This window comes from Sander vitreus, chromosome 5, assembly GCF_031162955.1.
Source record: "Sander vitreus isolate 19-12246 chromosome 5, sanVit1, whole genome shotgun sequence".
Taxonomy (NCBI): domain Eukaryota; kingdom Metazoa; phylum Chordata; class Actinopteri; order Perciformes; family Percidae; genus Sander; species Sander vitreus.
This window is the reverse complement of record NC_135859.1, coordinates 18,495,551-18,509,270: the sequence shown is the minus strand read 5'-3', so window position 1 is coordinate 18,509,270 and position 13,720 is coordinate 18,495,551. Positions and strand designations below refer to the sequence as shown.

At 39.9% G+C, this 13,720-nt stretch overlaps 1 protein-coding gene across 2 annotated transcripts in view; it reads right to left on the bottom strand.

The window, feature by feature from the left end:
* unc5ca (unc-5 netrin receptor Ca) overlaps positions 1 to 13,720 on the bottom strand; it is a 194,475-nt gene that overhangs the window by 96,143 nt on the left and 84,612 nt on the right. For both annotated transcript variants that reach the window (XM_078250834.1, XM_078250835.1), the window contains exon 2: positions 9,150 to 9,386. In XM_078250834.1, the coding sequence (XP_078106960.1) occupies positions 9,150 to 9,386 (237 nt within the window). The remainder of the gene's footprint in view (positions 1 to 9,149; positions 9,387 to 13,720) is intronic.

Sequence of the window (13,720 nt, the reverse complement as noted above, 5' to 3'; positions counted from 1 at the left end):
ATATATATATATAGCAGTTTGTCATACTATACATGCCTACAAAAATGTACCTCTTCCTAAGTGTGATGCAATGATTTAGGCATGGTTCACACAACATGTAGGTTTCGTTTTTGCAGCAAATACCTTTTTATACCAGAAAGTATATGGTCACATTCAAGTACTATAATATATAATATAATTGGTGATTTAATGTTGCTTGCCATAACTCCATTTTCAGCTGAGTTGCCACATCCACCAAATCTCTACAATTAACCTGCTTAAAAATCTGTTATCATACCCAATATGAATGAATGGCTGCCTAAAACTGCCTAAATAAGACCCAGATTATAAAAGAAAACACTGAATTTTCCTTTAAATGCACCATTCAGAACGAGTTTTGACAATTTTGTTTGCAAAGGCTATAACTGTATTTGTCACAGCTCAAATTAAGGTGATGTGTCAGCGAAGCTTACAGACAAGAGTTTCTTATGTTATCAAATCTGGAGAAATGTTAAAAAACAGATGATGATAAGCAGCTTTTCCACAGAACTGATAAGGAAAGCGCAAGTATAACAAAGCAGACGTAGGCTGAGTCAATTACTTAATCGTCACAATGTCAACAAAATTGACTTGTTGTAATTAACTGGATTTGTTCTTAATTAGAAATATTTACAAACATATCTTTGTGTTGTGCATATGGCAATTAATTTCAATCTCAACCATCTGATTCAACGTTTTCATAATTTGACTCTGACAATGCAATGGGAACGAAATAATATGATGGCCACAGATTAGCAGCCAAAATATGCGTTTCCTTTTCATATTACCCTAGCTGTTAAACAGTCAGTTTGTAGGTCCATTTTCTCTTTTTATAAATGTTTTCCGTTCCCCTCTGTCTCACTATTGCCCACTGTGCTTTGACAGAAATACATACATGAACAAACCAACACCAATTCAGTGATGGCATAGACAATTCTAAAGAAAAGACATTTATTTGAATCCGATGGAAAGAAAAATCTAGAGAGAGATACACATGAAAGCTGAATGCCGATCAGCTCCAGGGATGTTGTTCAGTTAGGGACCCGGCGCTATGACCTACCACCTGTGGAGGAGCTGCAAGTGAAAACACAATTTCCCTACAGGGATTAATTCAGGCTTTGTAGCTTTACCACAAACCTTCTATAGGAACTGCTGCTCCTTTACCATAGTCACTACTAAAAACTAACACCTAAAAAACAGCAAATGTGTTGAATGCCAAACATTTGTGTAAAACTTAAAAGTATGATGAAGTTGTTTTAATAGAAAGTAAATTAAGTAAGCCTAAATAATTTCTTGTCTTAATAAATACATGCTGCTAAAAGACTAATAGATTTAATTGTAAAGGGAAAATAATTAAACATAATACATGCAGATGCTTCCATACAGGGATGAGACGTCACTGAATGGTTTGACAATGATGTGAATCATAAGCTATGGCCTTCATAGTCACCATGGGCTGGATTCACAAAGATATTTTACAATGGTCTATTGCGTTAGGCCAGTCTTAATTTTCCACTTAGATTAGTCTAATGCAAGATAGAGAGATACCCAAAAATCCAAACTGTCTTATTTTAAGCCTCCCTTCCAGGCTAACTCAGGACAGAGAGCCATGTTTCCATGGTAACAATCAGTGACACCTGCTGGCCAGTGGCACCAAATGACAACATGGCTCATAATTAGCTCATTGTGGAGCAAGTAATGAGAAGGGGAAGAGTTTTTAGAGACTGTAGTGAGGACGAGTTAGCAGAAGACCTGAGCACTGCCACAGCATCTCAGCTCTGATGCAGCTCTGCACTGGGCCGAGATTACACTCAAACTTTCCAAATGAATATCTTTGTAAAAGTTGTCCAACATGTTCTGCTAGAATGAACAGAGCTGAACGGAGCTGGGCAGTTTGATGCTGTTGCTCAGTCAGCCATGTTTTATAGTTTGCAAAAAAGTCTTAATTTACCCAGAATTCATGGCAAATTTGTCCTACTTAAGATAGTTCAGAACTAGACAGCTTTGAACAACACATTTAGACATCTATCTGAAGTAGATCTAAGCTTAGTCACAGTTTATCGGCGTGAAACCGGCCCAAGATACACCGTATACATACACAATATTGATGAAATGTAACACAAATGTGCAAAACCAAAATCAGTTTGACAGCTGAGTCAACATGACATATTACCTGAGAGCCCTCTATAAATGATTACATACACATTATAAGAAAAGAGAGTATAGATGGAGACAGAAAGGCGGAAACAAGATTGTAAGAGAAAAATGACAACAGGATGACAGAGACTGTGAGAAAGGGAGAGAGCAAGGGTTGACTGAGTTCTTCGCCTACAGGGGGAAATCATCCAGGACACTGACAGAACAGAGTCACTGGTCTGTGACCAACTGAAGACACTCAACACATAAAGTAGACTGTATGCATGTGTGTATGCGTATTCTTAATGGCTCCCACTCTGACATTGATTGATCATCACAGTCCCTCCTGGTCCATGTTTGAGTTCCACTCCAGTGTGTGTGTGTGTGTGTGTGTGTGTGTGTGTGTGTGTGTGTGTGTGTGTGTGTCTGAGTGTACGTATACATGTGAATGTCAGTGAGCGTACACATTTTTGTCCTCCAGTAGCTCCAAAGAGGTAGTGAACCAGGACATTCCAGGACACGAGATTCAGTGTACTTCTAATAGACACACAAACAAACAGAACTGCATTTTCAGAGACACACACACACACACACACACACACTATCCTTTAGAAACACAGCACAAGTACGCAATCAGCCAATAAACACATTTGTATTAAATGGATACAGACAAAAACACAGTTGTATTAAATGGATACAGACAAACACAGAGTTGTCTTGCATGTCAGGAGTCACTGACACAGAAGCTAATTGACCTTCATAAATCTTGATGGTTGTTAATAATTGAAATCGAACAATCTCAGTATACGAGAGGGAGAAAGGGAGCAAAAGAGCTGGGAGGAGGAGAATAAAGGATAAAGGTGAGAAAGCTAAAGGAAAAAATGTAGAGGAGAGTGAGAATGATGCCAGAAAGAGGGAGAGAGAGGAAAAGAGAAACATTAGGAGGAAGAGAAAGGAGAGACGAAGGAAAAGACGAGAGGAAATCAATACGAGTGAGATGGCAGCAAAGGAGGGAAAGAGGTCACAATTCACCCAAACCAATACTGTGTGTGCCAGTAATGTGTGTGTGTGTGTGTGTGTGTGTGTGTGTGTGTGTGTGTGTGTGTGTGTGTGTGTGTGTGTGTAGTCACAGGTCAGTGCTAGCAGACTAATAACCATTCACACTTTGGCTAATGGAGACAAAGTAAGTAACCTAGTACACAATATGTCATTAGCCCTCTTCAAGGCTAACAGAGATATACTGAGGTCGTACGCACGTTGTTTAAGTAAACACCGGAAATGCCCTTCACAATAAGATATGCAATCTGGACAAATTATGCTGGTTCTCACCTTAAGTCAAATTAATTCAGATAAAGATATGGTAAGCATGTTTAAGCAAATGTTACTGCTAATAATGCTACTGTATTAAAGGGCCTCTCTGGAGGAGAGCAGGTTGCTTTTTTGTTTGTTTACATGTAAAGTACTTTATTAAATGTTCCCTTCCCACTTCGGCTGAGGTGCCGGAAGAGCCGGTTGGCATGGAGACCACAGTGGCAGGTCAAGTTAGGCGCTGACTCACCTGGCCGTCGGACAGTCTGGCGAGGTCAGTGACCCGAGTTTGTTTGGTGTGTTCCGTGTCGTCGTCAGTCGGAGGAGCCGTCAGCGTTCATTTGGGCTGATTGACTTGTTGAATCAGCCAGTGGGCAGTCGGATTCAATGACCAATTACCGGAAATGACGAGCGGGATGAGCGGGACGAACGCCTCTCAAAATCTGACGAAAATCTTTTAAACTGACCTTTGTCGATCTGAAATGAAGACAGAATCAGCAACTGCATGGCCTATTTCTCGCCTAAAATGTTTTCAGAAAAACGTCTCGGTGAACTATTTTCGTAAAATACGAGATCGTATTCCAAAAGAGCCACCATTATGGTCTGGCTTTGAAATTCAGCAGAAGCCAGACCCACGTGAAGCGTTCGTCCAATCAGCTGCCGGTTTTCATTTTTTGGGCGACAATACAGATCAGCGCCGCCTGCTGTTATGGAGACGTATTACGTCTCGCGCACGTGCAGAAAGTACGTTCAAGTTGGCGTCGCTTCTGTGTGTTCCGAGGCACTTTTTTGACCAACTCAGGGAGACTGATCAGTCTGACTAACTCTTCTGCCGACCGTCGGTCGTCGGGTTGGTGTGTCAGAGCCTTTAGCTACCTCTGTCAAGGATATTGTAGTTTGGCTCAACAGAGATACATTGCCAGGCTTACGTTACCTGTTTTGACAAACATTTTAGTTGTGCAACAAGGCAGGCCTGCTTCTTTTGGCAAATGATTGTAAACATTTACAAGAATATGTTTACGGCACTTACTATCTGACTGGGACGTTACGGGACCAAAATCGGGATCACTGGACAGACACAGAAATTATGTCTTGTTGTGAGATAGGGCATGGCCTTGGCGGAGGTCTGCACTCTCCAAGTGCCCTTTTAACTTGATTTATTTTATTTTAAAATGACAGCCCTAAACTTATACTCAAAATTACAAGGAAAAGATGTTTTTAATGTCATTGCACGAAAAGCAACAAATAACATTAATGGTCGCTAGTTTTTGTAATTGTCTCATTATTCATTTCTAGCATGCCAGCATGTACAATACAATAACAGGAGGCAGGGGCCACTAAATGAAATGGAGCCATTGCTAATGTTATTAATTACACCTGTGGATTTCCTGTTGATAAAAGCATGTTAACATGTCTGCTGTGAAAAAGGTCCATTTAGTTCTTATGAACTATTACAGTCATACTTATGATTCCTTATGACTGTTATTAGAATATATCGTAATGCATGAAGGCGTATGTGATGCATCAAAGCTTCATACAAAGTGATAGTGTTAGTTTTGTGTCTCATGATACAAAACACTCCATATTGTTCCTATCATTCAACCTTCTTTAATTCATCCCTGTTATTTTAATAACTCTAGTTTATTTTGTTTTTCTTTCCTTTTTCACCATGTGGCGAAAAAACAACTGTATTTAAATAAATATAATTTATTTATAGTATTTTTGTGACTATAAACTTGACAAAACTTTCAGGCTCGTTTCATGTTTGTTATGTATGTACATTTTTAGTGTTTTCTTTTATCTTCATCCCCAGGTTTAAACGAACACTGTTTCAAGCTCAATGTCCTTGTCCTGTATGAAAGGATGAGAAACACGGGGAGAAAGAGAGAGTGGGAGTGAGCGAGGAAGAGAAAGAAAACTGCACAGTGGGATTCATATCATCTTTCTCCTCAGTGGGACTCCCTGATATCTGTTGGCCTTTCCAGCCCTCTCAAAGGCACCCTCCATCAGCATCCCTCCATTCTCCCCTACTTCTCTCCACTGCTTTCGTCAAGCTCAGGTTTCATACACCTCTGCTCTCTCCAATTTCAGTCAGTGGAAATTAGAGTAGAGCACAAAGCAGCATGGAGCAGAGAGAAAGGAAAAGACGAAAAGGAGAGGAAGGGACAGAGAGGAATAAAGGGAGTGAGAAGACATAGATAATAAAAGCAGTATGGGTGCCATAGCTTCCAGCTGTGTCTGTGAAACAGCAGGAAACAAAGAGGAGAAAACAGCTTACTGAGTTCAGGTTTTCACACTGATAAACACAAACAGTGCACACACACAGTGTGCATTCACCAGGCACAGACCTACAGCAGTTTTCTGATTTACTAGAACTGTATTGCATAATATATATCTAGTATTATAATCTCTTGATAATCGCATTGTCTTTTGTTCAAAGGTGACCTAAATGCTTTGTATAAGAGCAAAAAGGCATCATGGAGTTCCCATTATATTAGGATTTCTGTTTGATTTGTTTGTTTTTTTGCACTGCATGACTGTCAGTTTAGCTCAGAGAATAATGCATTTAATAAAATAGTATAGTTGCAGAAAACTTTGTTGATTGTAAATTCATGCAAAAAAGCGAACAAAAAAAACAGGATGAATAGATTTTTAAAAATGGAAAAACGCAAAGAGACATTTTCCTGGAAAATTCTCCAGTTCTAGACATCTCCAAACCTCAAAAGCTCTTGATATTGCATAATGTTACCAGTTTATCGATGTATTCATTATATTTTCATGAGTATATCTGTATGGATTATGGTGTGCTTAAGATATTAAGTGTCCGGAGCAGTACAAAGTAGCATGCAGCCAATCAATTTTTTATTCAAGTGACATTATGATGGCTTAAAATATACGTAAATTAAGCATAGATTAAACCATATCTAAAGCAGATCAAACATTAAAAACCAAATCCATGTTTTAACTATGCCTGAGGGTTATTTCAACAGGCAGAAAGTAAGATAACTCTAAAATGGAATTATCAAATTTAAGTTTTGCACAAAATGAGATATCTGTGGTTAATGTGGTTGCAAGACATCCATCGAAATTTAAGTCAAGAATAAATTGGACTTGATGTTGTTCAAAATACACATTTTGTCAGCTCACTGGGTGATCCTGATCCTTGAACGACCTCATGGTGTCATCACATACAGTATGAGAGCCTATATCCATGGGTCGTTAATTAAACAGAATTTCCTCTCAATAACACGCTGTCTGGAAATCCAGCAGCTAGCAAATGAACGGCTGATGGGAGACTAATAAATGACTTGCAGCTGCGCATGATGTGATGTCAGTAATGAACAGTGAGAGATGGGAGGCAAAAAAGACAGAAAAGTAAAGAGACTGGATTGGACAGAGGATACTGGATGCCTCTTGTAAATACACATATGTCATCTCTCACATTTCACTTATGGAAGCCCACAAAAGGCTGTGAAAGAAAGACATGTACCAACTATAGGACGGAGCAAGACCGACCAACACATTAATGAATAAAAGAGATTAATTTCACCTTCCAATCTTTCTCGCAGTCAGTGATTTGATGCAACAACTCCTCAGGACACATACAATTTTTACGAGATCAAGAACAAGGATTGGAGATGACTCACAAGAAAAAAGAAGAAAGAATTAAGTGACACAAGAGAGCGAGACAAAGGGAGAATAAATGAAATATGCTAAAGAAAAACACAAACCAAGAGAGAGCAAAGATTTAATATTCAGAAAAATGTGGGACTGGGAGAAACCAATGAGAGAGATAAAAAATGGAGTTTAAAAGAAACATGTTTAGGGAATCAAACAAGTTATACAGGGTGAAAGACAATGAATTAGGGTAAGAAGGATGTATACTGTAGTGTGACATGAAACCTTCCCTCCAATAGAGACTATAACATTATTCTATTCTTTACCACTGTGTGCACCTCCATGTGTGTTTCTATACCTGTTGTTTCACCTTTCTCATGTTTACTTCTTGCAGGTTTTGTTGCATTTATTCTCCTCTTCCTTGACTATTCCTGTGTGAAAGCTCAAACTGTACTGCTCAGTTGCTTCTGTCTTTGTCTTGGGTTTAGTAGTGTAGCAGACACACTCAGCAACCAGGACACACACACACACACAGCCATACATACAGCTATACACACAGCACAATTTTTGCCTCCAGGGTCTGCTTTGTAATACAAGGGGAAATCTTCAGTGGGCAAGTCAATGTGTCAACTTGGGTTGAGTCGAAGTCAAAAGTTCTGCTTCCTCACAATTTCACAATATACACACTGACAGGTATCAAAGAATGAGCGCATAAAATATGTACTATGTATTCTGCTCACTTGCCTCAAGAAAAAAAGCATAGTCTTTAGCCACAATTGTGCTGAGTTGTGCTACTGTTGACCCTGCTGTGTATTTTATTGAGCAGGCACTATATATTAGGAGTTTTCAAACTGTTTTCAGCCTGTGTTTAATCACCCGCTCTGGGGACTCAGGCTTATTAACAAGCAGGGGGAGACCAATAAGCTGAGCTCATGTCAACCTTAAGTCTAAGAAACCAGGTTGTGTACGTCTTTGTCTTCCTGCCAAAGCAACAGCCTGATTCATCATCACCTAGCCAGTAGAATAATACCATGTGCTGTCAAGTGACACGTGTGGAACTTTTGGCTACAGTCCAGTACATCACTGTGGATCCTATTAAACTGTCCTGTGAACATCGCAGTACAACATTGGTGGTGGAGGCAGCTGTGTACACACGTCTGACATGGGACCTAGGTTTCAGCACAAATAACTAAACATCTGATTAATAGGTTTAACCTGTTTGCTCACAGTGCACCAGTGAGACAACCTTGGAAAAATGTTGACCACATTTTCTGGATGTGTGACAACTTTACATCACACAGAACGGAATCTCATTATTGTCAGGCACATAAAGACTATGCAGGCTAAGAGGTCAACTTATAGATAGAAGATCTCCGTTTCGTTCTCTTTGGCAGCACCTATGGCTTATATGTTTTTTGAAGTTTAATCAACTGTAATATTGGCTCTTTTCTTTATTTGTTCGGCCATAGTAACTGTTTACTCCCAACACTAGCAGAGCCCACATACCCACTCTGGCAGACCAACCACTGCTGGGTGATGGAAAACACGTCACTAACTGTACTCGGACACCCAGTTTGTAATACTGCAAATGCAAGGGCATTCATCAGTTGGCCATAGGCTCAATCACCATTGTGTTACATCATTCGGCGATAGATAGTGACTTAAAGAACATTTATTTAAATGAGATTATTACTTCAACTTTAAAGAGTACAAAAATTACTTGATTTTAATTTACACCTGTGCACCTTAGATGTATTCAAATACCTTTAAATTGTATGCTCATCAGGACACATGTAGTACAGATAGTCTGGTAAGTAACATCCTTTGTAGAAATAAAATATGTATTTAATGCATGTATTTTGTGATCCGACCTGTTGGATGTTTACCAGTAAAGTGCCAACATCAGCAGTGCATTCGTGCTTATTATTTTACTCCGAGTTGAACAATGTTTCAATTCTTCAAAGTATGATCTAATCCGTCCACTTTCTTTGCACTACTGCACTCTGATTAGATCTGAGTGCATGTTTGTGGGTACATGACGTGATGTGCGTGTGCTGGAATTCACGCACCTGAGTTTTCGTCCACCCTCTCCTCCACAGTGTGGTCTTTCTGATGGACCCACTCGCTGTTGCACTTGAAGTAAATCTGCGTGGCAGGCGTTGCTTTGCAGTAGAGATTGACAGGTTTATTCTTGACAATGTAGCCTTCCTCGGGTTCAAACAGGAAGTGAGGTAAGGGCTCCGGAGGGTCGGAGGGGAAGGTTTCCGGGAGTTCGCTTAGACTCAGGAAATCATCATCATCTCTCACTGTGAAAGGAGGAAAAGAGAAGGTTAATTTTGAGAGTCCAGCTCAATCAGGCTTTGTTTTATCAACAGGCTTTGCGGACTAACAGGGACAAAAGTGGTTGCAGTAAGGAAATGCTGCATTCTTTTATTTGTTAATTATTGTTCTGCGATTCACACCAGTGAGCAGCATTGTCCCCTGAACTGAGTGTGTACGAGACAATGTCAGTCTCATCTGATCACTAATAATTGCCGTGTCTCAAGCCGGTGACCTGGACAGGGTACAATTTTCTTCCACTGAGCCATAAAATGCAAATTTAAATAGCACCTTATGCCGTGCCCATTTGTAGATACCTTCTGGCTGGAGTTATTTCCACATAAAAAAGCCACAAGATTCAGATTTTTGTTCCTGCAAAAAATACACAAATGTCTCTGTGAACCTACGCAGAGAAGGGTGTTATGGGTAACCACAGGTCGCAGAGGCTCAAAGAGAAGCCTAAGCACACACATCCCAAGTCTCCACAACGCATTGTGTCGACGTGCACGTCATATACCTTCCCTCATAGAATTCAGATACATTAATCACCAACAAATTAAAATTCCGATAGTCACTAATGTTAAACAAGTTTGCACAGTGTATTCAAAAGATATGTTTGTACCATCGACTCGTGCCTTATAACTGTCTGCAAACCACTCCTCTGTTGTGGAGAAATTCATATTTTAAAAGAGGTGCAACATAAGACTCTTCGACTCTGGTATCTTAAAGGTCAGCTCTGCCAAGATGGGTAGCTATTGATCAACAGTGCTACTTTACGTGATGCAGAAATTTGCACTAATTTACTTTGCCAGTGAATCCACTATCATTGCAATTCCACTGAAATTTGTTTGTCTTGCCGAAAAAAATCTGAAACAGACAGAGTGCTCATTTGGCCAACCCTAAGGGCACCAAGAACTGTATCTTCTTCCATCCTTCTCTCTCTCTCTCTCTCTCTCTCTCTCTCTTTTTCAGTATGTCCAAACTTCACGCCCACCTGTGGCCTCAATCAAAGCGACACAAAGAATGTTTTGTCGCTAGGTTTCCAAGGTCACCAACACACAAGAGGATTACAAGAGCAGGTGGGAGGGAAAGGAAGGCGCCTTTTTTTCCTTTCACATATTTTAACTGTTCATGCACGCACGCACGCACGCACACACACACACACACACACACACACACACACACACACACAAATGTTCTTCTAACTTGTAATTCCCCTCTACTCCATCATCATCCAGCTTCATTAAGATCGCCTAGACCTTTTTCTGTGTGATTGCCTCACCTGGAGAGCTTTGACTCATGGGAACATTTTTGACACAGCTTCAAGGTTTTTACATGTGTCACGGCTACAGTCACACAGAAACACTTACAAAAACACAATATACAGAAAATGCAACAGATAATTATGCATTTATACGCCTGTGCACACAAACACACACATTCCTTTAAATGTGTGTGTCATCATCCTTATCTTGGAAAATAGCAGAGTGCTGTGGGCTACGAGCTAAAAGCAGCTTAGGTAAAACAAGACTCAAATAGGGAAAAAATGAGCAGGCAGCATCCCCACTTTGACGTTGTTGTGGAAAATCTCTTTGGTGTTTGGTGACGAAGCTGGAAATTAAGACTGTCTGACACACTGGCGTTATCTATGTTATTTTCTTTATTCTCTTGCAAGTAGAAGGAGACAGTTTAACAGAGTGCAAGCAGTCTGAGTACTTATAATGGATCCCTATAACTGATATATTATAATATCATGAAGAAAACAGAGTAAATATTATATAGTATAAAAGTAAATACATATACAGTATTGAAAATATAAATCATGAAAATATAAAAAAACATGCAGTAATGGATAACATATAAAAGAAATATCACACATCAGTATGACAGATAAAAACTTTCCACTACAATGTCAAAAAGCTGACATTTTCTCTCTTAGTTCTGTAATTAGTTCTCTGTGAGTATAAAACCAGTAGTCACTTTCACGGCATAATTTCATTATCTGTAGGAAATGTTCTCCCACTCTTGGTTATTTATCCAGTGTCATTTTCACCCAATTCTGTCAGTCTCTTCCTCTTTCTCTATTGCCATTTCTTGTTAATTTATGTTTCTCCACCACTCCTACCCCTCTCTCCCAATTTTCACTTTGCCCCCAACACCCATTCTCACCCTCATCTGGAGGGGGCTATGCGGCGCTGTGGAGCAACACCTATAAAATATTGATTGGCACCAGAAACATGATAGCCAGAGAAAAGGGTGGGTGGAATTGAGAAAAGCTTTGTCTCAGAAATGCCAGCTATTTCCTTTCTCTTCTGCGCCATCCTTGCCTCTCTGGTTCTCTCCTCCCCCCACGTTTACTCCTAAATCTTCTTCTTCCTAAACCTTCTGCCTTCCTCTTGCTCCTTCATTTCTTTACCCACCCTTCTCTCTTCTGATCTCCTGACAGAGTGAATTACTGATCCTACCAGCCCACCTCATAAACATATTTCCTGAATGCTGTCATCAGTAATGGATGGCTGTAGCAGAACAATGTCCAGGGTCGATTTACGCCATGTAGTAAATATGCACCGGGGGCAAAAAAAAAAAAATCCCTTGCTCGCGCCTGTAGGCCTGCACACAAATCTGCCAAGAATGATGTCATCAAAGGTTGCCAATCATGTTCAAGTGTCAGTGACAATGTGAGCTGATCTATCATATGGATAGAGAGCTTAATGGATAAATGACAGAGGGAAAGAAATGAGAGAGGTAGATTTTGGAAGGAAAACTAGAACAGTGTTTCCCATACATAGGTTCTACTTGGGTGCCCCGCCTAGGTACATAAAATCCAAATTACATTATCAACGATGTATTTTTTACAGGGCACACAGACCAGCAGCCTCCAGCCCGTGTGAAGACTCATAGGCATAGAATTGGTTATGGACGAAAGGAACATACCTACCATTGTCAAGGTATTGCTGAAATGTCTACTAATATTTTTAACTATCTCAAATACTCATTTTAACTTCTAATAGTGTTTGAGTTGCAAGGCTTGTGTGTTTTCTGTAGTACTTTGATGGAAAGTGAATGAGTGGGATACTTGTTACTTACTTCATATTTCCTTACAACTGAATATTTGTCATCCTCCAAAATATGTCCCCCCCAAAGTTTCAAGAAAAATCTCCCCCTGTATGGCCACTCAATAATAATGCTGATCCATAGCACTGCTTTTTTTTCTATTTTCAAGACTCTAAGGCTGAGAAAATCAGAGGTATGCAACCATGTCTGTGCCCTAAAGCAAGCCAAACACAGCCATATAGGGTCAAAATGCCTCATGGGTAAGAGTGTAGGTTTGTGTGTCTGTGCAAGTGCGTGTTAGGGTTTTGTGTTCTTGGTAAGTGGTCTGCGATGTCTATCAGTGCAGTAGCTGTGGAAATCATGAGATCATACTTCTAACCCTCTTATCAGCTAGTTAGAATCAACAGCAGCTGCGAAAACATATACGCAAACAGAGAAACAGGCACACATGCACACATCCCGTAAATAGACACACTTTTAAAACCTCTACCCCTTCATCCTGTCTAATCCTGTCCTGCAACCACTATCAACACCCCACACACACACACACACACACACACGAACAACTAAGAAAACAATGCTGGAACGATCCCTATCAATCTCAGACACTGCCAAATTACACGTCACACATATAGATGCATGGAAATAAAACACACACACACACACAAATGGTGCAAAAACAGTGTACACTAGAATAAAAAAGAAAAAAAACATGAGTTCACACATTTCTCCTTTTTTTGCTATCTCTCTTCCTCTCAGAGTCTCTCCTATCCGTCTAACAAACACACACATTGTTTCACAGGAAAAGACAAATACTCATTCTCAGCACTCATATTACCCAGATATCCTGCCCACAGAATATCTGCCCACAATCATCCCCCAAAACACACACACACACACACACACACACACACACACACACACACGTGCAGGCCTGGAAAAACATGCAAACAGAAAAAAATACAAGTAAACCCTTAAGAGCATGTCTTCATCCAAGCATGCACTAAAGCATGACACAGAAGCATGCAGCACACCTACTAGGATCACACATGCACAGCACACACAGTGGTAGAAATGGATAGATATGGATACTATGCATACTATGAACTGCCTGCTTTCTTCAGTGTCTCTCTCTTCCTCTTTAGCTCTTACAAAATGTGCTGATATTATTGCATTTTTTTTTAAATAAATGTCTAACACTATTGGGGATTCAGTGCTCAAGTGGTTACTCTTCCACTATTATTTATGCTTTGAAACAACACGTATG